Genomic DNA, 26,652 nt, shown 5'->3' on the forward strand with positions numbered 1-26,652 from the left:
TCCTTAGCAACCGCTGTCTCCATGTAAGATGCAGGCCATGTTCTCTTAGGATTCTCACTCCAGTAAGAAAGACAGAACATCCCATAGTTACTCCATCCCAGGCTAGTATAGTAATAGAGGCATGTGCCATGTACTTGGAAAGGAAGAAGAGAGAAGTGAATTTTCACTGAGGGAGGATGAAAGGGGAAAAGTCTCAATGATATCTGCCAGAGAATGACTGGTTCCAGATTCCCGAGCGCTTACAGAAAACTTCCATTTGCATCTGCAGAGGGAGAGGCTAGATGTGCCCCTACTCTAGGGAGATCCCCATCTCTCCTGGGGAAAGGAGGCTGGTCATTTATTCAGACCAGAAAAGACAGTGAGGTGCCAGACAATTTAATTGGGAGAGTAATCTTTTCAACAAATGCTGCTGAGACAACTGGATGTCCATGTACAGAAGAGTGAATCTGAATCCCTATCTCACATCATGCACAAAAATTAACTCAGAATGGATCACAGACCTAAAAGTAAGAGCTAAAGTGATAAAAGTCTTAGAAAAAAATATAGGAGTAAATCTTACAGACTTGGGGTCAGCAAAACCTTCTTTGATATGACACCAAAAGCACAAGCAGCAAAAAAATAGATAAATTGGATGTCATCAAAATTAAGAACTTTTGTGCTTCAAAGGACATTATTAAGAAAATTAAAATACCACTTGCAGAACAGAACATATTTGCAAAACCTATATCTGATAAGGAACTTTTATCTAGAATATGTAAAGAACTCTTTCAACTCAATAATAACACTACAAATAACCCAATTGAAAAAGTGGGCAGAGTTTCAAAAAAAAAAAAAAAACCCCACTTCTCCAAAGAAGATGTACAAATTGTTAATAAGCAGATGAAAATATGCTCAAAATAATTGGTCATCAGAGAATGCAAGACAAAATCACAATGAGATACTATTTCACACCCGTTATGATGGCTATAATCAAAAAGACAGATAATAACAAGTGTTGTTGAGGGTATGGAGAAATTGGAACCCTCATACATTGCTTGCAAAAATGTAAAATGGTGCAATGCTTTGTGAAAACAGTCTGGTAGTTCCTTAAAAGTATAACCCATATGACTCAGCAATTCTACACCTAGCTGTATACCCAAGAGAATTTAAAACATACAACCAAACAAAAACTTACACATAAATGTTCATAGCAGCATAATAGCCAAAAGTAAATACAACCCAAATATACATCAATGGATGAACAAATGAGCAAAATGTGGGATACCCATGCAATGGAATATTATGTGGCAATAAAAAAGGGATGAGGCACTAATATAGGCTATAACATAGATGAACCTCAAAAACATGCTGAATGAAAGAAGCCAGTCACAAAAGACCACATATTTTATGATTTCATTTATATGAAATGTCCAAAATAGGCGAATCTATTGAGGCAGAATCTATAGAGGTAGCAGTTGCTTAGCTCTGGGGAAGGTGGGGAGATGGGGATGATAGCTAATGGGTATTGCATGTCTCTTTGGGGCAATGAAAATGTTCTAAAAGTGATGTGATGATGGCTGTACACCTCTTTGAATTTTTAAAAAACCACTGAATGTACACTTTAAATAGATGAATTATGAGGTATGTGAATTATATCCCAATAAAGCTCAGCCTTTCTCAGCAAGCAGACTGGACTCCACCAATCTTCAGGCAGCTGTGCAGAAGTGATCTGAGGCTGGCAAGGAAGGGGGACCTCACGCATGCTGAGCATCTACTTCGTGCCATCTGCTTTGTGCAAGACTGACTAGCGGGAAATTTTTCAAGACCCTGAGAGTGAAAATTTCCTTAAGTTTTGCACCCTAGGCACCTCACTCTAGTCCCAGACCTGGCTATGTGCCGTACACCCAGCATTTTTTTATTCATTATGACATCCTGATAAGACCCATATGACTAGTTTACCGATGCAGGTTTAGAGACTAAAACAGAACTGAACTGGGATTTTAACCCAAATCTTGCTGGCTCCAGAGTGGGTTCTCTTTCCAGCCCTTCCCTTCTCCATGAGGGGAGAAGGCCCTGTGAAGGAAGCTCTTGCAACCAAGGAGACCTCAGCAAGCCTGCCAGGGCCCATCCCCAGCTCCTAAGAGAATAAGCCTTTGTTCCTCTGCCTGAATAGCCTTGTCAGAATCTGTGTGGAAGATAGGAATCCCAAGACCTCCTACACATCGCTGGGAAGGACAGAACCTTCTACTCTTGAAGAACCAGATTGGATGCTAGATATCAAGACAACTATGGCCAGCAAGTCAGCTGGGACCTGGGCTGAAGCTCACAGCCCTTACACTCAAATGGTTGTTCACTCCTTCATTCAGCAAACATGTTGAGCACTTACTGTGCATTAGCAAACCACACATCCCAGTGAGAGAGACAGAGAACACTCCAAAACAAAAACTAATCAGAAAACATTAAACAGTGAGCAATCCAATAATGAAAATAAAACAGCATGAGACAGAGAGAGATGGGGGGCCCAGGCCAATAGCAGACCCAGAGGAGGCCCTGTGTAGTGTCCAGGAGTGGCCTTTGAGGCTTCTGAAAGGCAGGCACTGGAAAGAGAAGTCAAGGCAGTTTACTCTGTGGGGCAGAAGCCTCTAGGTGGCATTGAATCTTCTTGATGTGTTTCCTTGAGTTGGTGGGAAATTTCAAGGTGCCCATAAAGTCTTCTCTGTGCTGAGGACCTTGAGAAGAGACTGTGGCTAAGCTGGAGCCCAACAGGAAGGGAGCTTTTGGGTGGGAGGGTGGAGTGTGTGGATCTGGCATAGGGCAAGGACCCAAACTAGAGGTCTGGGAGGAGGAGTCTTGGGGCCAGCTGAACTACTTGCCCACCCTCTTACCCAAATACCTCTGCTCAGGCCTTAGGGGCATCTGTGTCTGGTTGGAGCAGAGAAATATGGTCCCGGGCTCCCTCCTCAGTCTCTTCCAGTCTAACTTGCAGATCCAAGTGGAGAGAGAGCCCTAGAATGGGCAGAGCCAATTCCCACAGCCTTCAAACCACTCCCAAGTCCTCCTGACTCTGCCCCTCTCCCCAAACTTAAGGGACCTACATTCAACCAGAGCCCACCAGGCCCCACCCCTCAGTGTTCCAGAAGAAAGATGTTGATCCGCAGTGCTCCTGGGCCTTGGGGTAGGTCAGTTCTTCACTCCACAAAATGCCAGTCAGTGTGTCCATCCCACAGATGTAGATACTGAGGCCAAGTCAAGGTTTATGGTCACTTAGGTGGTCAGTAGAAGGAAGAACTGGAGCAGGGCCGAGACTCTACTTGCTCCTTTTGATGTCCCCAGGAACCGAGAGTCCTCCGCTGGGAGGAGCATGGCCTTGACATCCGATCCCAAAGAGCACATCTGGTTGGCAGGAAACCGGAGTGCGCGGCCCCTGGCGAGTCTCTCCAGCCTTTCCGGGCCTTGGTCTGCCTCTCGGCCTGGATGTGAGGTGAGCCAGGAGCTCCGAGCCTTTGGTGGAGGACTCGCCTCTACTCAGGGCGGCCCAGAAGGCCCCGCCCAGCCGTCTTCGCTTTCCTGGGCCCGGCCACCGCGCGGGCCTCGGGTCTATCTGGCCTTTGAATTAATATCCAGATATTAAGTAAACAATAAATTAGCAAAACTACAAGAAAATTTTACAGCCCTTTGCATTTGGCAATCATTGAGTGTTAATTAGAAATTCATTACAATTAAAACCCTGCCTAAACAGGGCCTGCGCGCCTTAATTACATCTGATTTTTAATTCAGAATACGTGTTTACACAGTAAGTGCTACGTACCCCATGATTATCCCCAATCCTCTTTATACTGTACTAATTATGTAAATTAAACCTAATTAACTGACGAAAACTGCCGTTAATTCAACTGGTAAAAGATATGTGCTTGCGGAGGAGGCGCGGCCGCCCAGCCCCAGCCCAAGCCAGAGCCAGAATGGGCGCGGTACTCGGGACAGTGTGGACGCGGCGCCGGGTACTCGGAGGTACCGCAGACCCCGCTGTGGTGGGGGGTGCACCTCACCCGGAGTACAGCCCTCCGACCTTAGTGCCACCAGCAGTGGATAGAAGAGAAACCGCGCTAACAGGGGTCGAAAAGGCTAAGGGCACCGACGTCCACGGGCTTCCCAGGCGCTGGACAGAGTGGCAAGACTCAAAGTCCCCTCTGAGGAAGAAGGGTCCCACCCTGCCGCGTCTGAGCCTGAGTTCAATTCCCAGCGCTGCCCGGCGCTGGCTGCCTGAATCTGAGCAAGTGGTCTGGCTTCGCTAGGCCTGTTTCTTCCGCACGGAGCGTTGTGAGGGCGGTAATAAAAGCTTCTCCTTATTCTCCCTCCTTCACTAAGCGAAGCCCTCCCGACAGCGTGCAAGGCACAATATTTGGGGTCTGGGAGACCAGCCTGCGTCCTTTACTGACCAAGGAACCTGAGTTGGCTTCCACTACCTTCAGTTTCCTGTCTGTAAAATGGGAATAAACGATCCCTACTTATTGCCAGGGCCATTGTGAGAACCGTCTCTGCAAACTGTAAAACGACATTCGCGCTGATACTAATCAACTAGTCGCCGGCCCAGAACAGAGCCCAGGCCCGACCCCCAAGATCCGCTCTCCGCCCCCTCCCCGCCCCGCGCCTCTCTCCACGCGCCTTCAGTCCTTAGCCAACTCAGACCAGGGTCGGAGAGTTGAGTGGGTCCGCGAAGCCGCAGGCGGGTGCGGGGAGCTGTCCATGGCTTGGTGCTGAACGGAGATTCAGGGGCCCCGGCATGCCCCTGGTGCAGTAACCAGGAAAGGGAACTTTTGTTCAGGAAGTCTCCGGGGCCCCACAGCCAAACTACTGGGATCGCCCTAGAAACTGACCCTGGAGGCGTTGTTGGCCTTCATAGTAAAATAGAAGCAGGACAGACAGGCCCTGCTCCCAGAACCCTTCCCATCCTCTTTCTACTCCCACCCCCCACCACTCCCAGGGGCGTCCTGGCTCCGGGATCGTTGTCAACCACCACACCGAATTCTGAGATGCCTTTTAAAAAATCATTAGGAGGCTAAGAATAATTACCGAACGGGATTGTAATTATGGGGTGGGGGAGGCCGGCAGAGGGAGCCGGGGATGAGCAGGTGGAGGCTGGGGGCGGCTCTCGGACTGGGAGGGAAAATAGGTTTCTGTTTCTCTCAGAGGGAAGGTGGCAGGGGAGAGAGAACGGCAGAGTAAGAGCAGGACAGAGTCAGAGCCTGGGGAAGACCGAGCGGCCAGGGGTAGAGAGAGAAAAGAGCTGAGCAGGCTCTGGGAGAAGAGAGATAGGAAGAAAGACCCAATAGAGAGTAGGACGGAAACCGAGGTAGGCGAAAGCAAGAACCCACTCTAGAAGAGTCTCTGCAGAAGAGATAGAGCCCTCAAACTTGGGGGTAGTTTTCGAGGCCTCAGAAATCCGTTAACCAAGCGGAGAAGGAAGTAGCAAACGATTCCTGGGGCCTGTCCTGTCCACCTCTCTCTCTGAGGGGTTGGCCCGGGTGATCCGCTCGCATCCTTAGAGGCTTTTCCCAAAGTCCCTGAGAGCAAGAGGAAAAAAGAAAAGCGAGGAGGGAGAAGTGGTGGAGAAGGGGAGACGAACCCCAGAAGAACTGGAATGCAGGAGAGAAGAAGGCCTGTAACCTGGAGCAAGAGGGAAAACGAGGGGGCGGGGGCGAAGGCGACCTAGCGCCGCTGGCCGCGGAAGATTTATAGCGCCGCCCGGGTTCCAAGGACGGGCTGCGCTCTCTGCTGCTGCCAACGTCAGTAGCAGCAGTGGCCGCTGCGCCCCCTGCCCGGGTCGCCCGCCGCGCCCCGGGCCATCCCTGCCATTATTAACTTCTGTTTGATTAGGGTAATTGTTCAAACTTGAGCTGGACAGTATGATTAATTACAGTTTAATTAACGTGTCCATTAAGGACACTTAATACCACTTGGGGGGGGGGTTGCGACGGGGCGCTGGGTGCGGGCAAAGAGGGATGTGCGACTGGTAACTGCAAACGAAGTAGAGACCGAGATTAAGAGAGAGGGAGAACACGGGGACCCAATGGAGAAGTGGGGGGAAAGAATGATGAAGACTGAAACCGACAGAGAGAGGGGACGGGGGTGGAGAGAAATGGAGCTTTGGGAAGAAAGAGGATGCCAAGGGGCGTCTGCAGCGTCAGGGGCTAGACCCCCACCGCAAGGAAACTGAACTCGCAAGAAAGCTAGAGAGTGGTCTAGCAGTCAACTAGAAAGCATTTGACCCCCAGCCATCTCCCAGCGAGGCCTTAGCCCCTGCGCAAGGTCGAGGGCTTAGGGGACCCAAACCCAGTTTCCGAGTCCACTGCTAAGAGGAGGAGGCAGGAGGTTGCTTCCTTCCAAGCTGGAGCTGTCCTGACATCTCCCATCCAAGTCAGAAGCGGTGGGGGAATTGGTTCTGCCCCTTCCCAGCTGCCACCCCGCCCCGCTACCCCACCCCACCCCCACCTCGCCGCCAGCATGGTCTCTGCCCCAGCCCTGCTAACCTTACTGGCTCCCTAGGGCCACTCTCAGGCTCCGTCTTTCTGGCCCGAAACTGTGGCACCACTCACTCCCCGCGCCCCTTCCTCCTGATCTGTCCTTAGCCTCACCATCCGGCCTTGGCCTGGACCACTCCTGGCCTCTAGGAGGGGAGCACATCCCCATTTCGTTCTTGGGGGCAAACTTTGCAGCCCTGGGCCCTTCTTCCCTCCTAGCCCCTTTGGCGAGCGCGGGCCGCAGGTGCCTGGCACAGGGCGCAGGTGTGCGGCCGCTTACCTGGGGCGCGCAGGCCTGGGGCTGTGGGAAGACAGCGGGCGCGGAGTGTGGCCCGCGGGCTAGCAGGCCCCGGGAGGGTGCAAGCGATTGCGCGGGCGGTGGGTGTGGCGCCCCGGCTCGCAGCTGTCAGGCGTGCCCGCCCCGCGCGGGCCTCGCACTCCGGCTGTGACCGCGCCGTGCCCGTTGCCGCGCCATGCGCTCTAAGCTTCGGCCTCCGCTCCGGGCCCTTCCGGGGCCTCAAGGGCAGCGGCCCAAGGCACAGGTCTCCGCGCCCCGGGCCCTGGCGCCCCGCACCTGCTAAGAGCGGGCGCCAAGCGGGAGGGGCCGGCGGGGCCGCGGGTGTGAGCGCCAGGAGCCCGGGAGCGCGGCTGTGCGCGCGCGCGGGGAGGGGCCGCGCCGTCACCGGGAGAGCCCGGCGGATCCCGGACTCCCGCCCGCCGCGCACCTCCGCTCACTGCTCGCCCGGCTCCAGCCGCCACCGTCGCACGGTGAGTACCCGCGTCCGGTCACCCACAGTCCCTTCGCCCTGCCCCTACAGCTTCTTTCGTTTAGTTTGGATGTGGGTTCTTGTGCCTGTTGTTTTTATTATTATACCTTATTAAAGACTCCATCGCCTCACTCCCACCGCTGCCCTCCTCCCACCTCGTTGCCCTCTCTAAGCTCACCCCTCAATCCCCAGGAGCTGGCGAGAGCTCCCCAAGCCGTCCTAGCCGCTGGTCCTTGTCGCTGCGTACAGTCCTTTGCCCTGGCTTCCGCTCTGGCCCTCGTAATTAGGTTCCTTTTCTAGGGTCTCCCTTGTCCTGGCTCCTGGGCCCGGAGCCCTCTCTTCCCACTCGGAAAAACCCTGTGGGGACGGCAGACTCTTAGCTTGGGGAGAATGCCCTCAGTTCGAGGTGGTCCCTTCACTGTATGCGGGCAGGGCATACTTGCCGATTTGGGGAAACCGATAAGACATTATTCCCCAGAGCCAACCGCCTCCCCGACTCCCCCCCTCCCGCCCGCCATAGCCACCTCTTCAGCCCTCCTGAGAGCCCTTGAGGGGTTTGCTGGACTTGTTTTGCTAACCCTTCCGCCAGGGAGTTAGGACAGTGTTTTTGGCTCCTAAATTGTTACAAGGGACTTCAACGCGAAAGAAGGGTCAACTCGTTTCCATTCGATCAGCAGAAATAAAGATGAAACAGACAGATAACAGATAAATAGCTTGATATTTAAAGAAGGTATGAAGACAGATGCAAGAACCTAGAGGAGAGAGCTGGGAGAGACAGACAGCTCAGGGATGATAAGATCGACAGATGAGGGGCAGCTAGACAGAGAGAGCGGGAGACAGACAGAAGATTCTGGTCTTCTTGATGAAGGCTTTTCAACTTGGATCCCCTCTGGAAAATAGGTTTGTTTTTTTTTTTTCCTGCCGAGTTTAGGGGAGGGGACCTCAGGTTTGGGCTGCCTGGGCCGTAGGAGCACCTGCAGCAATGAGCCTGGTGGAAGCCTTCGGTGTCTGAGGACACGTGGCTGGGCCCCGCCACCTAGAGAGCCCCAAGCATCAGTCTCCCCGTCCTTCCATTGCTGAGGTCCACGGGCCCAGCTACTTCTCTCCCTCGGCGAGCAAACAAAGCATGATACGGGCAGCTACTTTTGAACTGGAGCCTTATAGTGGCTTCGGAGACGGGCCAGTATATGAGCAGGACACCCTGGCATGACGGGTACTCAGAGAAGAGACCCCTCCAAAAAAAGAGGAAGTCCAGAGAGACTGCATTTGGCTTGAACGAAAACAGAATATCTGAAGGAGGAAAACTTAGAGAGTGGACAGTTAGAAGTGAAGGAGAAGTGGCTCCTAAGAAACTTCCTTGATAACCTCTCCGTCTCACGTGCTGACCTGGATAGAAACCAGCTTTGGTCTGGAACGCCACTAAAAATGCGGAAAATGTGCTTAGGACTTGCGTGACCCTGGTCTCACTGATGGCTGGAAAGAAAATGGTTTCTATTTCCAGCCGGAATCCCTCTGCTCAAAGAACGCGGGGCTCCAGGCGTGAGAGGAGAAGCTCGGGTTGCGGAAACCAGTGCGGTTATCCCGGGAAGCCGGCCCTGCACCAAGCTGGATGAGCTGGGCGCGCACGGCTTGCTTGGAGAGAGCCGGGTTCAGCACCGCGAACAGCAGTCGCCTCAGTCTCTCCACCCTCCCTCACAGCCTGGAGACCCTCCTCTTTCCCTCCCGCCCCCCCCCCCGCCCCCTGCTGTCTGGAGTTGGGCAGTGACTGCCCCTCCTCCCAACACCTTCAAGTTCTACCCCCGCCCGCGTGCATGCGCGACTGAGCAGAGGGGCGGCCGGTCCCCAAAGTCCGGGCTTCAGGACCGGGGCGGATAGGGCAGGCTGCGAGGGTGGCCGAAGGAGCAGGAATCTCCTCGCCGAGAAGGCTGGTTTTAGCAATGTCTTTGCTGTGTGGCCTTGGGCAAGTCACTCTCTGTCTCTGGGCTCCACTTCCACCCCATTCCGAAAATAGGATTGCGTTCCTAGCTGCCGGGGCATTCCTGAGGTCTCAATTACCCCTTCTCCTCCCCCAAACCCCGGGGGCTTTTGTTCCGGCGCCAGCACGCGTCTGAATAACAAAAGGCGCCCGTCCAGGGGGCGAATGAGCTTGGACTCCCCATTGCCAAGATTCCCCCGCGCGCCCGACTCGGCGCGCCCCGCTGGGCGGGCCCGAGCCGCGGCGGCGCTGAAAATGGCTCATCTGCTCTCTGATTTCTCTGTTTCGCAGGAGCGGCGGCATGGAGGCTCTCACCACTCAGCTGGGGCCGGGGCGCGAGGGCAACTCTTCGCCCAATTCTAAGCAGGAGCTGCAGCCCTACTCGGGCTCCAGCGCTCTCAAACCAAATCAGGTGGGCGAGACGTCGCTGTACGGAGTGCCTATCGTGTCTCTGGTCATCGACGGCCAGGAGCGCCTGTGCCTGGCGCAGATCTCCAACACCCTCCTCAAGAACTACAGCTACAATGAGATCCACAACCGCCGTGTGGCCCTGGGCATCACGTGTGTGCAGTGCACGCCAGTGCAGCTGGAGATACTGCGTCGGGCCGGGGCCATGCCCATCTCGTCGCGCCGCTGCGGCATGATCACCAAGCGTGAGGCCGAACGCCTGTGCAAGTCGTTCCTGGGAGAGCACAAGCCACCTAAGCTGCCTGAGAACTTCGCCTTCGATGTGGTGCATGAGTGTGCGTGGGGCTCGCGTGGCAGCTTCATCCCCGCGCGTTACAATAGCTCTCGTGCCAAGTGCATCAAGTGCGGCTACTGCAGCATGTACTTTTCGCCTAACAAGTTCATTTTCCACTCGCACCGCACACCTGACGCCAAGTATACGCAGCCCGACGCTGCCAACTTCAACTCGTGGCGCCGTCACCTTAAACTCAGTGACAAGTCGGCCACAGACGAACTGAGCCACGCTTGGGAGGACGTCAAGGCCATGTTCAATGGCGGCACGCGCAAGCGGACCTTCTCGCTACAAGGAGGCGGTGGCGGTGGCGTTAATGGAGGGGCGGGTGGGCAAGGGAAAGGTGGTGCTGGCAGCGGCGGCGGGGGAGGCCCGGGGTGCGGTGCCGAGATGGCCCCAGGCCCGCCGCCCCACAAAAGCCTGCGCTGTGGCGAAGATGAGGCTGCCGGGCCTCCTGGGCCGCCTCCTCCCCACCCGCAGCGGGGACTTGGTTTGGCAGCGGGAGCTGGCGGCCCCGCGGGCCCTGGAGGGCCTGGTGGCGGCGCCGGCGTACGTAGCTACCCGGTGATCCCAGTGCCCAGCAAGGGCTTTGGTCTCTTGCAGAAGCTACCCCCGCCTCTTTTCCCTCATCCCTACGGCTTCCCCACGGCCTTCGGCCTCTGTCCCAAAAAGGACGACCCGGTGCTAGGCGCAGGCGAACCCAAAGGCGGCCCAGGCGGGAGCGGCGGGGGCGCGGGCACTGGAGGAGGTGCGGGCGGCCCAGGAACAGGCCACCTGCCCCCGGGGGCCGGAGCTGGCCCGGGCGGTGGCGCCATGTTCTGGGGTCACCAGCCCTCAGGGGCAGCCAAGGACGCTGCGGCCGTGGCTGCAGCGGCCGCCGCAGCCACCGTGTACCCGACGTTTCCCATGTTCTGGCCGGCGGCAGGGAGCCTCCCAGTGCCGCCCTATCCAGCTGCACAAAGCCAAGCGAAGGCCGTGGCGGCCGCCGTAGCAGCGGCAGCGGCGGCGGCGGCGGCGGCTGCAGGAGGCGGCGGCCCGGAACCCCTGGACAGTGCCGAGCCGGCCAAGGAGGGCGGCCTGGGCGGAGAGGAGCGCTGCCCGAGCGTGCTGTCCCGCGGGCCGCTGGACGAGGAAGGTGCAGACGAGGCACTGCCGCCCCCCCTGGCCCCACTGCCGCCACCGCCGCCGGCGGCACGAAAAGGCTCCTATGTGTCAGCCTTCCGACCTGTGGTCAAGGACGCAGAGAGCATTGCCAAGCTCTACGGTAGCACCCGTGACGCATACGGCTCTGGGCCTGCTCGGGGGCCGGGGCCGGGAGCAGGGGCCAGCGGCGGCTACGTGAGTCCGGACTTTCTGAGCGAAGGCAGCTCCAGTTACCACTCTGCCTCACCTGACGTGGACACTGCCGATGAGCCCGAGGTGGACGTGGAGTCCAACCGCTTCCCCGACGACGAGGGCGCCCCGGACGAGGACGAGCCCAGCGCGACGGGTGCACCCAGCGCAGGATGCGGCCCGGATGGCGAGCAGCCCGCCGGGCCCCCGTCTACTACCTCCTCGGGTGTCGACGGTCCCACAGACTCTCCCGAGGGCGGTAGTCCTCACCTCCGGCGTCGCCCCGTGTTGCCCCCAGCCAGCCGGTCCGCATTTGGGGACCTGGCGGCCGACGACGTGGTGCGGAGACCCGAGAGGAGCCCGCCGAGCGGCGGCTATGAGCTGCGAGAGCCTTGCGGGCCGCTGGGGGGCCCGGCGCCGGCCAAGGTGAGCCCCGCGCCCGCCGGGTTGGTGGCTCCTTCCTGCTTACCCCTCGGCACCACGGGGTTGCAAGCCCGGCGCTGGCCGGGTGAGGGTTGGGAATTTTAATCTGAGCGAGCGTTGGAGCAGCAGGCCCCGACTGTTCTCTGGATAGACCCAGCTTTAGGAGCACTGTGGAGCTGTACTCTCTGGGACCCCCAGCTGAGGGTTTTAGAAGATCCTGGGGGCAGGTCTGAGAAACGCGTGTGGTTTTTTCAGTGATGGGAGTAATGAGGAGAGAGGCAGAGACAGAAAGAGAAATAAAAGGGTTCTGGAGGGAGAAAGAGGAAGAGAGAAAGGGACCCAAAACCAGAGAAAAGTGCTCGTGAGGCCAGGCCCGTAGCACAATCGCCTGGATAGGGATCAAAGCCTCCGGGAAGAGTAACGGGTAAAGAGAGGGCGACCTCTTCCCCGAGCAGGGCCACTGCCATACGCGGGCCCCGGAATCTTCTTCCACGCCAACTAGTAGTTGTCCGAGCCTCTTCCAATTCCCACCTTGAGAACCACAGGGTTCGTGGCGAGAAGCTGTCGAGACCGTGTGCAAGGCGTGAGAGGGGCTCTCGGGTTGTCGGGGTCGCGGGTTCGGGTGTGTGTGTGTGTGGTGGGGGGGGGGGTGCAGCTAAGCCCGAATCGTTGGCTATTTGAAAGTGGGTGCGCACACTTGTACATTTCCATTCAGTCCATTAAAACACGAATCGTTAGCCAGATGCGAAAGGCGTCATTTATGCCGGGAACCCGGAGCGGGCAAGAGGGAAGATGCGGAAAAGAAGGCGGGTGAAGCGGGTGAGGGGCTGCTTTGACCCGCCCTTGGCTTGGGAGCCGCTTTGTGTGTTGTATAATTTTCTCTAGGGCGCTAATAATTACCCCGAGTCTACAACAGTGATGCAGCCTCAGAGGGCGCAAGACTGCTCCTTGTGCGTCGCCGCCGCCCGGGGCGCTTCAGTCCCACCCGCGAGCCGACCTCCGCCACCTCCGCCACCCCCCAGCACTCCCTCCCGGCTGCAGCGCAAGGATAGGCCGTTCCCATCCGCCGCCAAGCGTCCCTCTAACCGCCTGTCATTTCTTGGCTGGCACAGGTGTACGCGCCAGAGCGGGACGAGCATGTGAAGAGCGCGGCGGCGGCGCTGGGGCCCGCGGCCTCCTACCTCTGCACCCCGGAGGCCCATGGTAACGCCCCCAGGCCCCCCTGCGGAGATCGCTGGCCAATGTGACACGGGGACAGCAGGCAGAGGGCCGGGGCCAGGGGAAGACTGCGAGGGAAGACGAGAGGAGCCAAGAGGCAGAGGAAGGGAGAGAAAGAGGGAGAGGGAAAGAAAAACAATCGGGGGGGGGGGCGGGGAGGAAGCTAAGTGAGAACTCTCAACAACTTCCATCATTTAGTTAACAACAACAAGCCTCCCTCGCCAGCACACAAACACACGCTCACGTACACCTCATACACTGGATTAAAATGTTTTAAAAATCGCTCCCGGCACCCCTTTAAAGTCCTCTCATTTATTCGGCAAGTGATTTTGGCCCAAGGTCCCCGGTGCTCAGGCCGGGTCCAGCGGATGGTGGGGGCGCTTGGCTGTGCACTTGGGTGCTCCTGATGCTTCTTGGTAGCTGCAGCCCCATTAGGGTGGGGGAGCCCTACAGGTGCGCGAGGGACCCAGTGGCTCGCAGAGGAGGGGCCTCGAGCCTCGGGAATGCGGGCAGGCAGAGTCCAGGAGACGTCTGCCCCGCCGCCACCACCCCCACGGGCACCGCCTGGGCCGCGTTCTCGACAGGAGCGGCTCAGGCGGACTCGGCGGCCACGCGCACTCGTGGTGCCCTAGTATCAGCGCGCGATGTAGGTCGCTTGTCCCTGGTGGGCTCAGTTGCTCGTATTGCTATTTTTCAAGGGGCTGGGGAGGGGGCATGGAGCCGGAGGAGATCAGACCGTGCGCGGGGGAGGGGGTGCCCGGCCCAAAGCCTGAGGGTGCGAGCCCAGGCGCACAGCCGGGAACAGCCGCAGCCACGACGCTTTTAATTAGGGCTCCGGCGCCCCGACCGCGGCAGCTCTGGCCGTATCCGGGTCACGGTTTCTTTGCCTCTCCTTGAAACTCGGTTTATTGCCTTTAAGAGCCAGATAAGGAAGACAATCACTCGACCGCCGACGATTTGGAAACGAGGAAATCCTATCCAGACCAAAGGAGTATCTCCCAGCCAAGTCCTGCAAATACAGACCGAGGTGAGTCGTAGGACCCTCGCGCACTCCCCCAGTCGTGGGCTAGGGCCTAGGCTGCCCAGGTTCCCACTGGCTTTGGTTTGCGAGGAAGGCTTTCAATCAAGCGTAAGCGGCCGCCGGTCTCCTCCTGAGACTGGTAGATAAATATTTAAACAACGCGGGCAAGATGCAGGCCAACTTTTGAGTTGCTTATCTCCTTGGTCAGTTTGGTGCTCTTTGGGGTAAGAGAAGAGGGCATATTAGAAGGAAATGAGGGACACCATAACCAACATGGAACAAGTCGAAGGACACTTCCTGCCCTAACGATAGCTCGTCTTCCTTGGGTCCACTCTCCTACAAGGTGTCCCTCTTTAAAATGATGGCCACACCCCTAAAATGGTGCCTTGGAAGGTGGATAGTACTGGATGCCTGCAATTGTCTCCTCTAAAGGCAGAGGGCCTGGAGTAGGTCCCTGACTTAGTGCAGTGCCCGGGAAGCTCACTCCTCCCCTCCCAAGACCTCTCCCAGGACAGAACCCCTCTTACCTGCCCTTGTATCCCAGGCGAAGATGGGCTCACCCTTGATGTCACGGGAACTCAGCTAGTGGAGAAAGATATCGAGAACCTGGCCAGAGGTGAGGTTAAATCTGTGAAATGGGACTACAATGTGCCTGGGGGAGATGGGCCCTTCTTGTAGATGGGGTGTTATTCGTGTAGGTCTAAGAGTGAGAAAGCAGAGCTCTTGAAGAATCAGTTTTCACTGAATGAAAAGGTTGCATTATCCTGATACAGGTGTGTATGTGGGTAGAGGGTGGCTAGAGAGAACTAAAGCCCCAGACATTCTTGAAAGTTTGAGTTCCCAAGTCCATGCCTGTCTGAACAGCCAAGTGAGAAAGAGAAATGGGTAATGATCCTCAGAACTTAATGCATGTAGACAATCAGACAGGACAATCTGGGTCTCCCAAACTCACTGGAAAACATGACTTTCTGAATAGCAAGATTTGTAAGAGACATTTACTTAAGGAATATTTGAGAGGTTAATTTTTCCTAGAATTAATGCATAACCACTCGCTCTACCCTAAATGGGGTGAGGATGGAACTTTTTGGCTGAGTAGAATCCTGGGGTTGTTGCTCAGCCTGCACAGGGGAGAGTAGGGCTTGAGGCACAGAGGAAAGGAGCTGGAAACCCCACTTTTTGACCTCTATCTCCCATTGTGTGTGTGTGTGTGTGTATGTGTGTGTGTGTTCTGCGAGGGAAAGATTTTTCAGAGAGCCTCCCCATAGGGAGGACCCAGATACCAATAGCTCCATAGTCAGGGCAGCCCCCTCCCACTTCTCTGGAACTGGTCTCTGGGGCACTGACAGGATTTACAAACCTTCCTGCTCCCCTCTTCCCAAACCAGCCCTTGGATGGGCTTGGGAATTGGAATGTGGAGAGAGAAAAGCATTGGCAGTCTTTTAATCTGCCTAGTTACAGATTTTACAGGATATGCAACTACCTTCAAAATCACTGGTGCTTTATATGAGTGTTCTTAGCATGAATTTGAGGTCTGGGTACCTCCTGAAATTGCAAGCACATTGTTGTGAGTATATGTATTTTTCCACGATCAGGGTCCAAGGCTTTGACCAGATTCTCCTTGTCCTGTATCATTGAAAGGAGAGACTAGGACTGTCTTTTGAAACGGAAATCCAGTCCTCCTGGGCCAACCTCTAAGGTTAGGGAGTAGGAACAACTTAAAGCAGTTGTCACACTGGTTTAATGCCTTGAGCCAGGACCTAGAAGTACAATATGCATTCTACCATCCCAAATTTGATTATCTTGGGCAGTCTATCTCCCAGACCCCTTTTCTTACCCAAATACTTTGGGAGGAAATGGGAAAACTGAGTGCTAAGAGCTTCTACCTACCAACCCCACTGGCCCCAATTCTTATCTCAGGGTAATTGGCGGGGGCAGAACCTGGGTGACTCTGGGCTGTCTGGTTCCTGCACACCCCTCTCCTTTACCTCCCACTCTCACCCCTCTCACAGACGAATTGCAAAAGCTGCTCCTGGAGCAAATGGAGCTGCGCAAGAAGCTGGAGAGAGAATTTCAGAGTCTTAAAGGTACCCCCATCCCGACCCACCTCATTTCACACACTTCTCCCCTCCTCTCCCCACCTCGTGGCCTGAACCTTCTTCCCGCGCTCCCGGCCTCCTTCCAGAACCCCATGTCAGGCAGGTGCCCTGTGCGCCCTGCCGAAGCCACTGAACTCTCCATGCCAGGGGGTTCCTGCCACGCCAAAAACTGAGAGGGTGGGGAGAGGGTGAGGAGTGGGGAAATGGGGCCGAGGAGGGGGCTGTGCATAACAGCTCTCACTTAATCAATTTGCACAGATAATTTTCAGGATCAAATGAAGAGAGAATTGGCTTATCGAGAAGAAATGGTGCAACAGCTGCAAATTGTCAGAGGTAAGACGGGAGTCAGGTGAGCGCGTGCACGGGCCGTAACTGCCTCTCGTCTGGCAGGAGCCGCAATGTTGGCTCAGTCATTTGGATTTAAATTGAAGGTAATTTAACAATTATTTTTTTATTTAATATCCTTTGTATACTCTGATTAGCCTCAGAATGGCAAGCGAGCCCAGCAAACGGCTTGCAGGCATCATTACATGGAGTGATTGAACTTCTTATCGCGGCAATTTCCATGGTTTCTAAATTAAAAATCGAGGCGTAAAATTACCTGGGAAGTAATGCCCAAGTTTGCTTTAATTTTGGTTAGATCCGTCTGCCTTTAAGCGCCATCCCAGGCCATTTCCTCCCTCCACCAGGCTGCAGTTGGGAGCATAGATACCCCCTCCCTCAGTTCCCGAACTTGTTTTTGCTAGATGATGAGAGCTGGGGAGAGGGTGAGGCCCGGAATGTGACCCCGGCCAGCCTGGGGGTGGTCTCATTTCCTCACCAGCCCCTCCTTATGTCTTCCAGACACTCTGTGTAATGAACTTGACCAAGAGCGGAAGGCGCGCTATGCCATCCAGCAGAAGTTAAAAGGTGAGCAAGCCGGGGAACAAAGATAGGAGGGGTTCCAGGCGAGGGCTGTGTCCGCGAATGAATGAACGATCGACTGAATAAATAAATGAATGGGGGAGAGGTAGTGAGAGAGGAAAGCCAGGTCTACATGGATCAGAAGCTGAGAGGAGGGAAATAGGATTTATTATTATTTTTATTATTTATTATTATTTAATGGGGGAAATGATCCTAGAAGAGTGGGTTAGGGAGAAAGAGCCCCTTGAGCTCTGGGCATTGGAAAATCTGCCATCGGGTCCAAAGGTCCAAATCTGGCCTTGTGCAGATGGACCTACCTCTTTCTGTGCCTCAGTTTCCTCTTCTGTAAAATGGGGCTATTGAACCAGAGCAGTGGTTCTGAATCCCCAGGATCTCTCTCCTACTCTCCTACCATCTTCTGATTCACTGGCTTCAGAACCACTGAGCCAGAGGGGATGGGTGAGACTTGGAAGTGAAGGGGAGGGGAACGGGTGGACCACGCCGGTGAAGCCAGGCAGGCTAGGCACCCAACGTGGCCCGCTCGACTGTCTCTCTAGAAGCCCACGACGCCCTGCACCACTTCTCCTGCAAGATGCTGACGCCCCGCCACTGCACTGGCAACTGCTCCTTCAAGCCCCCGCTGTTGCCCTAGGGTCGGCCCGTCCGCGCCCACGCGCCCTCAAGCCATGCTGCTCTCTTCTTGTAAATAATCGCGGCCGCGGCGGCCGAGAGCGAGGAACAAGCCATTTGGACCGGACCGATGTAAATACAGCCTCCCGCCCGCCCTCCTCCCGGGTGCCTCGGCCTTGCTCGTTCCTTTTCGGGCGTCCCAGTCCGGGGCCCCATCTCCGTTTCCAAGTGTAAATACCACTTCGCCCCACGGTTGAACTCCAGGGCATTGGGACTTCATGGGGTTAACTGAACAGGAGGGAATAAGAAGGGGGAGGCCTCTCCCCCAACCCGTTCAGCCTCGGACCCCTAGTTGTGATTAAAATGTAGCAACTTCGCTGGCTCTGGCCCTGCGCTCCCTGTCCTGTCCACTTCTGAAACTTGTTCCTAATGACAAAGTGGCTATGTGCAATGGATATAAGTGTACTGTGAGTCTCGGTTCAGTATTAGGTTCACTTTAATTTATTTAAGCTATAAGTTAATTTTGCTTCCTTTTCCTGAACCTACTTCCCTTCCCGTTTTGCGGTCCCCTTTGGGTTTTGCTTTGTCTGTTTTTTGTTGTAACCTCTTGATGTAACAGCACTTTAAAAAGGGCAACAATTGACTCACGAGATGGAGACCACCTTGAGCCTGTTTGGGGAGACCACCCTGTATACGTGACTTTTGTTTTTAATAATAAAAAAAAAATCTGTCACTTCCTGAGGCTGTGGAGGCGGGAGTTGGAGGGGGAGGGGAACGGAGGGAGGCTGAGAGCTGCTCAACAGGTGGAGTGTGAGGGACCCCAGCACGGTTCCGGGGCGCCAAGGCTGAGAATCGCGCCCCTCAGGTGTGCAGCAGCGAGCGCCCGACCTTTCCACCAGTCCTTCAGACACACCCAGCTTGCCCCACAGGCCACCCCCCGTGTCCACCGCGTTTAGTACCGCAACCCAGGTAAAGAGGTCTACGATGGCATGGTTCCTGGCACCCTGGTATCTGACTCTTCCTTCGAGCGCTCGCAGGGGACAAGTTTATTCGTGACATTTTTCACACCTATCTCACCTGAGAAGTCACCTCCAGGGCGCTTAGAGACGGGGCGCTACCCAGAATCCCAGGTTCAACCAGAATCGCCAGGAGGCGCAGACGGCGCGGGCCTGGCCCTGGAGCGCTAGGGCGGGGTGCAGGCCAAGGTGCAGAGGATGAGCCTGGACGGGGCAGACCTGGAAAGGCAGAGCCAGGCTCCACTCTGGGGCACTGTCGCCCTTTCGCCTGCCCAGCCGCGACACGAAGGAGCTCTGGCAAAGTTTAACGTTCCGTCCATTTTAGTTGGAGTGTGTTTGCAGACATGGAGGAGTCCAAGGTGGACGGTGAAGTCCACCGGCCGCAGGTGTCGGAGTCGCCGCGCTCGCCAGGCCCAGATAGCGCGTGGCGGGGCGCGGGAGCCGCGGTTGCTGAGGCCCCACCTGGCCGCCGGCCTCTGGTCAGCCTTAGTTTCCACAACGCATCTGCTAGGGAAGCTACAGATAAAGAATAGAAACTGCCCCGCATTGGGGGGCGGGAAAGTGTGGATGGAACGGGAGAGTGCACAATATTCGGAACCACGCAGCTCTGGTCTCCAGTTTCACCTTCTCGGCTGAGTAGCCGAGTGCCGTGTCGCGCCATTTGTGCTTCCTAGGCTTCCGCGTTGGCCTCTGTAGGCCCCTCTCCTCGCGCCGTGTGGAAGCGCTCTGGGAGGAAAGCAGAGCGCAGGGCAGCAGCAGTGCGCGCCTAGAACCAGCTCCCAGAGGACCCCGCCCTCCGGATACACCTGGGCTTTCCCCAAGTGTTGGTCTCGGGACTGCGCGGGGTCCCACGCACATAGACCGTGGAGGCGGGCGTGCGGTCCCGCGGTGTCCGAAGAGCAGCTTAGGCCGGGAAGTTTGGTGGCTGGTCGTTCAGAGGGACCGGGACGGAGCTGGCGAGCAGGGCGGGGCAGGCTCGGGACCCGACCACGCGGTCAAGGCCGGAAGCCAGTCTCCAGCGCACCCTGCACGGGGGCCTCGGAGTTCTCAAGCTAGACACAGAAGGGACATGAGTGAGAATGGCTCCGAGGGCGCCGGGGGAACCGCGAGGTCGCGGAGGAATGAAGGGACCTCGAGATGCAAGATCTTTCCGCAGGGACACTCCTGGGAGCGGGAATATTTTCTATGGGCCGAGCAGGCTGTACCAAAGGTGAAATTGATGTCCAGAGAGAAGTGACTTGCCTCCCCAGGGCGTGCGGGGGCCGAGCGGAGCTGGGCCCCGGCAGGGCAGCGTGGGTGTTGGAGAGTGTACGCGCCTTTCTTCCCTTGTACAACCGCATCTTTGGAAGCCGCACTTTCCTTCTTAGTAAAATGTGGCAATAGTTATTACCCAGACAGGAATTTCCGTGGCTGCGGCCCACACGAATATTCCTTTTCACCTTTCCTTTCCTAATTCCCCCAAGTGGAGAAAAAAGCTGTAGGCAGCTGGGGCCTGCGGAAAAGGGCGCCCCATCTGGGCCAGAATCTCTGAGGATTGGAGATGTAGGCGGATCCGACCCAGAAAGCTCTGTCGCAAAAACCCTCTTGGGCACCGCGATCCTTCAGAAGTGGTTTGTTCTCCCCCAAATGTTAATAACCAAACGATTGGTATGGATGTAATTATCAATAATTATACGAATTATTGCTGATTGCAGGGCTCGTAGCTACTTTAATTAGTTTACCAGATTCTAATTAAGTTAAATGAAACATTAATAGGGAAAATATGCTTTGAAAAAAAAGAAAAACAGGATTTTTTTAAGTCAATTTCTCGCCACAACGTTGCCACCTTGCGATGCATTTTAGGCATTACAGCCAGCGTCCGAAGGCTCCAAACTTGGTCGCCTTGTCTTAAGAACAAAAAGTGAGGCTTGGGGAATCTGGAGCTGGCTGTGGGGCACAGAATGTCCTCCCGGCTGTTCTTTCCGGGTGTTTGGTTCCGCATCCTTGACCCCCGGCGGTTCCCACAGGAGGTCTGACTCTGGAGTCCAACCTCTGGGGTAAAGAACCTGGTGAACCATGAGCTTTCAGCCTCCCACTCCTTTTTTCAACAGAGGAACTCTGGTTTCCTCATAGGGTGCCGCAGTGGGACAGGTGGTCTCCATCTTCACCTGTCTCAGCAAATCCAGGGTGAGAAACAGGTTCTAGTGGAGACAGCATCAGGTTGCTAGATTTTTCACTCCCCTGGGAGAAACCAGGAGGTTGCTCCCAACCTTCATTTACTCTGTAAATAAGGGTAATCTGTTGGCAAAACAAAACAAAACAAAACACCTGAAAGACCCCTGGATTCTTGGGAGTGATATCTATGTCCCCACAGCACTTGGTCAGTTGGTCAATGAAGTTAGTAGGACACTCACCTCTCTGAGTTATCCTTGGTTGTGTGTGTCTTGTTTCCCATAGGACTGTTAAGTACACTGGCAACAGGGGCAGCATCTTGCTCTCCCTTATGACCTCCAACACAGGTCCAGTGCATCGCAGGTGCTCAAGAGTCGTCTAGAGGAATGAGTTCTAACTTTGTGGTTCATCTGTGTGCTGGAAATGTCTGAGGGAAGGAATCCTTAGGTGCTTATATGGACAACAGCTCATTTTCCTAACATTAATTAAGCACAAGGTTACTGCTCAGATAATCAATCCTTCATCAATAAGATTAGTTTTGGGGACAGGTGTCAGGTAAGTGATTGCCAGCCTAGAATAGGAAAACTTTATCCCTCTTCCACTTTCATGCAAAAGAGGGTGCCCCTTCTTTGCATTTTGCCAAGTCTTGGAACACATACCTGTCCACCCTGATCTAAAGTATAGCCTCGATCCTTTGCAAAAATGAGACTCTGTTCTTGAAGTCAGAACACCAGTAAAGGCAGAAGTGGACCTGAATGCTCTTTCCATTAATTCTAAACAGCTTTATCTCTTACTCTTCACCCTCAAAGTTTGCGTAGTGTTTGATTACCTGTACAAATTCTGTAGCCAGATTTCTTAGGTCTGAGTCTCTTCTCTGCTGCTGACTAGTTGTGTGACATTGGTCGAATAGTTAAATCTCTCTGTGCCTCAGCTTCCTCTTCCATAACATGAGTGGGGAAAGTGTACCTAATTCACAGAAATGTGCAGAGCCAGGAGAGCCAGCCAGATCTCTGGGTTTTCCAAGAGTAGGAATTGTTTATCTTTCCTAATTTCCGGTGTGCAATAAAAGGTCATGCCAAGAGTTTCTTTAGAAGGAGAGGGAGACACACCAGCATTGGTAGTTTCCTTGTTTGGCATCTCAGAAGGAGGTATTTAAAAAACCATTCGCCCAATTGCCGAAGTGGCCTCCAAAGAAGAACCAGGCATCGTTGGGAGAAGAAAGGAAAACCAAATATTGTCCTCTAACTCCATGCATTGGAAACCGTGAGCCAAGGAGAAGGCACAACGAGTGGTCCCACAGACTCCTATTCTCGGCTGTTACCTGAAAAGGATCATTTCACCTCTACTGAAGAGAACATAAATGGGTCCCTGATGGAACGCTGCACTGCAGCTCCCAGCGCCCGCGGGGAGCGTAACAGTCGCTGCCCTGGGGCGGTGCTGGGGCTCTCAGTCTCTGACTCTCTCCCGCGACTTCCGCAGCACAGAGCCTGCGAGCGGTGCTACCACTGGACTGGCCTTCCAGAGGCTGCAAGGACAGCAGGGCGGACTACTGTATGCTCAGGCACCAGTAAAGCATACGCACCCAGATTATCTCCTGGAAAGAAATTGATATTTCAAAACACATTGACAAAGTCATCACAGGAAATCTGAACTGTGTTGGACTTCCACCCCTCCGTCCCGCTTCTTATCTTACTAGTTAGGAGTGTTTCTTCTTCTTCTTCTTTTTTTTGAATTGCCTGGGAACAGGGCCTCGATCTTTACAGGGACTGTGCCTTTAAACGTCTTATCAGGCCTTGCCTCAGTCACTTACTAAATTACATAATCTTGCCCAGGTTACTTCTCAGCGTCTTTTGTAAAATGGTGACAGTAACACCCACAGGGCAGGGCTGTCAGGAATATTAAAATGAGATATTGGTGAAGCCCCTAGGACGTGGTAGATACTCAATAAAGAGTGGGCATGATTTGCTAATTTATTTAAGATTCGGAGGCAGCAGGAGGAGTCAGTCTTGTTGCACATTCATGTTATAGATCATTTCATGTTTATTAGAGCACTAAGCTCTTGTCGTTTTGGACTCGAAATGGACTAAGTTAGGCAAAGCCATTTCCTTAAGTGAAAGGTATCATATAACTCAGGATACTGCGGAGAGAAGCAGAGGTACGATGGAAAAGATGGTAGTCTGGGGACCCAAAGGCCAGATGGAAAAAGCACAGCCAACAGATAAATCTGACTACTGTCCTCACCTTCTTTTATTCCGTCTTCTAGTATGTTTTCTTTGTGTCAATAAAAGGAGAGAACCTGTACCTGAAGAGTGTTTGCATCGAGATGCAAACCGTGCACCAGAGTAAACTTCCTTTGCAAAAATATGGAACGCTTCACGAATTTGCGTGTCATCCTTGCGCAGGGGCCATGCTAATCTTCTCTGTATCGTTCCAATTTTAGTATATGTGCTGCCGAAGCGAGCACGGTGTAACGCTTGTCTCAGAAAGTATATAAAGCAAAGAAAACGAAAACTTTTACAGTTATGGTGACGAAATCGACCACTTTAAATTCCAAAATATTCAAGAAAATATGACCTTATGTAATACACATACCGTAATTATATCTTTACGATCGTGTCCGCATTAGTTTTAATTGCATCTCTGACCCCCCCTTACAGCGTATATGCAAATGAAGGAACCATGGGAAATTGGCTCTCTGCCCGCCCAAACTCCACGCAGCTAGCGGATGGAGCCGCGCTCCGTCACGTGATGCACGCTGCCGCGTTCCTTTCTCGCGCTGGGGAGGCCGGTGCGGAGCGGTAGGTCCTTTGCCTCCACCTGGAACGTGGCATTGCTGTGGACCTCGAAACTGCGCGGGGCAGCCTGTACACGGTGCAAATGTGTATTTGGGGCGAGGGGTCGTGATGCCTATGAGGTCCTCGCAGAAGTGCAGTCCGGGACCCCGAAACGATTGCGAGCCCCTTGTCGGGCGGGTCCCTACGACCCTTGGGAGTGCTGGAGCCTTCGGAAGAGCCTGGGTATGGGCGGCTGAAAATTGCGGCTCGGGGCTGGACGCCACCTGTGGATGGGCCAAGGCGTGTCGCCGGGGCCGCTGGGTTTCTCAAGCACTTGAAGCCAAGGGCAAGAGGGTGGGTGTCCACTTTGGTGCCTAAGCTTTCCATAGTGTGACTCAGAGGTGGGGGCTGTGTAGGAAAGATTGCCACCCTTTGAGCCAGCACTGGGCTCGGCACTTAACCAATCAGAACCACGTACCCCCTACCCCCTATTTCCCAATTTGTAGCTTAGAAAATTGAGGTTCTGGGAAGTTAAACTATCATGGCCAGAATTATCCTGCCACTGGTGAAGAAGGTTGGGATTTGGATGCAAGTCTGGTTTCAAAGATTGATCTTTTCACAGTGGAACTGTGATAAGATTTGGGACCAGGACTACCTCCTCCCCTTTACCTCTTAGACAATACTCCCAAGGTCTTACCGGCTTAGACTTTCCTTCCTGCCTTCATTCCTTCACCAAAAATACAGCACCTGTGACATCAGCACTAGGCCGTGGAGATGGGGCTTCCATTCCAGCAATGGAGCCAGGAAGAGCATTGTCAGTGCTGAGCCCAGCTAGAAAGAAAGAACATGGGGAACAGAGAGTGAGTGGGGCATGAAGGCCACTTGTGTGGCTGGACAGGAGAAGAAGGGGTATTTGAGCTGTCACTTGGTGATAGGGAGCCAGGATCAGAGAGTTTAGGCAGAGGAAGACTTTGGAGCCACCTGAGTCAATTTTACCCATTTGGGCCAGTTTTTCAGGGGAGGCCACTGTGAGAGTGGAGGGACCTACTCAGCCACAGCCAGGGAGTGCAGTGGGTCTGGCTTCTGGGGGCTTTGGAGCCCCATTCCTGAACTTGTCTAGAGTGAAATGGAAATCAGGCGCAGGATGCCCAACTTCTCATCTGACCTCTTTCTAAATAATCAGTAAGCAAACGCAAACCTCAAAATGCTAATATGGCCTTTATTGAGCGAAAAGAGCTAATTTGGGCAATGATCTTTCCCTCAGATTTACAAAAGGGAATTGCAAATAACGAAAAAGTGTATTAGCATTGATGGGAGATGATGCTAATCTTCAATTAGCATCCACATTTTTATTCATTTATTTAGAAGGAGAGCCTTTTCGACACAGTTGATGCTCACATGTGTCACGGCGACAGGTACATCTCATGGGTTCATAACTGCTTTATTGTGGAAATCAGCAGGAGATGGACCAGAATGTTCACCATTTCTAGGACATGAGCGTGTGTTATTTTGAGCCAGAAGTGATTTTGTTGTCGTTGTTGTTTCTTTTTGAGCATTTGTGGTACAGGAGAGAGAGCTGAGTTGTAGTTCCTGTCCCTCCCTGCACCTGTCTTTGTGACCTTGGTAAACTCCCTTACCCCCTCTAGTTTTATTTCACTTTCTGCAAAGTGAGGAAACTGCTCCAGAGATGATCTTTAACATCTCTTTGAGCTTTGACATGCTGTGATTTTCGTAACTGGGTAACTGAAGGACTTTTTTTGAGACTGTAATTAGTCTCAAAAAATTCAACACTGTTTTTGTTTTAAGGTTTAGAAAGACGGGGCATGCTGTTTATCTTGGGGCATGAAGACCCCAGGAACAGTCCAAGGTGGCTGTTGTGGACCTAGGGTCTGGAACCTGCTTAACCATGTAACACTTGGCCCATGAGTCTGAAGTGAAGGCCCAGTGTGGAGGAAGGGAGCGGGGAGGAAATGAGTCTTATGTGGCATGAAGTTGAAGCAGAGGAGACACATGGAGGGACTCAGGAAGGGAGAACTAAGGGGCTCATGACTTCTGGGGAAGTCCAGGCCCTCATAGTCCTTGACGAGACAGATGCTAAAGGAGTGTGTGGGTGCCAGAGAGGACTGACACTGGTCAGCAGTCTCAGATCTGTGGTGGAAACCACGTTCCCGCCAGCCCTCAGGGCTGTGGCTTCACTCCACTCTACAGACCTCAGGTGGCCTGAGTCCCAAAAGTCTTGGGCTGCAGAACCCCAAGAGATGAGAAGTGGTTCTCCTAATCTTGTCTGAAGTAGTATTTCCCACTACTATGAGTGAGAGAGGACAGAGCCAGCTTAAATTTGATTTCTAAAAATGGAAAACTGGGCTGTTTCATAGTGAAAAAATGTCATTGGAAACATGAGATCTTAGGATTCTCTAAAGTGGTAGTATTTCCCCTACAGCCAGAGAGCAGCGAATGGTTTTTATATATCATTTTATTTGAAGTGAGAAGGTCCAGGGACTCCTATCAGCTCATCAGAGGGAGGAAGAAGCAAGGATATGGAGAGATGCAGCCTTGGCCACCTGTGTTCTGGGCACTCTGGGAGTAAATGGCATTTGTGACTTCAGGAGGTGTTGCTCTAGATTATGGGACAGGGACATGCTGAGTTCACAGGCCTGACCCAGAAGCTCCAAATGCCCCAGACATAGACCATAGCTGGAGGGGACCTGGGTGTGACAGAGGACACTTCAGGCTGCCAAAAGTCCCTTTGAGCAGCTCATGCACTGTCTTAAAGCCTTGTTTTTGTAACATCTCATTTCAAGTGTACTTTCTCACCGCAGTCATCTCAGTATGAATGACTCTTTCCAAAGTTTCCTCCTTGGCCTCTCTGTAAAGAAAGCTGGGAGAGAGGGTAGGACAGGCAAAACACGGTCTGTATGCCCATAGCTCAGAGGGTGGCCTCAGGGAAGAGGCAGGGTCAGCTGTAGTCTGCAGACTTCTTGGAGTTCCTCCTTCCCAGTGTCCTAACCCCTACGTGCCTGGAGCTCTTGCTCTTCTGCTTGGCCCCTGCTGTGGTTACATCAATTTGAATCCATCCCAGGTGCCCAACCAAACTGGCACCTGCTAATCCT

The 26,652-nt window shown here is 54.0% G+C and overlaps 1 protein-coding gene and 1 non-coding gene across 2 annotated transcripts; one reads left to right on the forward strand and one right to left on the reverse strand.

The window, feature by feature from the left end:
• Nucleotides 1–9,115: 9,115 nt before the first annotated feature.
• SKOR1 (SKI family transcriptional corepressor 1) lies at nucleotides 9,116–18,346 on the forward strand. The gene is made up of 9 exons (XM_036218038.1): nucleotides 9,116–9,308; nucleotides 9,531–11,736; nucleotides 12,846–12,936; nucleotides 13,871–13,978; nucleotides 14,517–14,588; nucleotides 15,982–16,056; nucleotides 16,327–16,401; nucleotides 16,912–16,977; nucleotides 17,529–18,346. The coding sequence occupies exons 1-9, from the start codon at nucleotides 9,202–9,204 to the stop codon at nucleotides 17,621–17,623; spliced, it is 2,895 nt and encodes a 964-aa protein (XP_036073931.1). The 5' UTR covers nucleotides 9,116–9,201; the 3' UTR covers nucleotides 17,624–18,346.
• A 4,779-nt stretch (nucleotides 18,347–23,125) lies between these two features.
• LOC118601045 lies at nucleotides 23,126–23,232 on the reverse strand. Its single transcript, XR_004950150.1, has one exon. It is a non-coding gene; the product is annotated as a U6 spliceosomal RNA (small nuclear RNA).
• Between the last annotated feature and the right edge of the window lie 3,420 nt (nucleotides 23,233–26,652).

This window comes from Rousettus aegyptiacus, unplaced genomic scaffold (genome assembly GCF_014176215.1).
Source record: "Rousettus aegyptiacus isolate mRouAeg1 unplaced genomic scaffold, mRouAeg1.p scaffold_m13_p_3, whole genome shotgun sequence".
NCBI classification, from domain to species: Eukaryota; Metazoa; Chordata; class Mammalia; order Chiroptera; family Pteropodidae; genus Rousettus; species Rousettus aegyptiacus.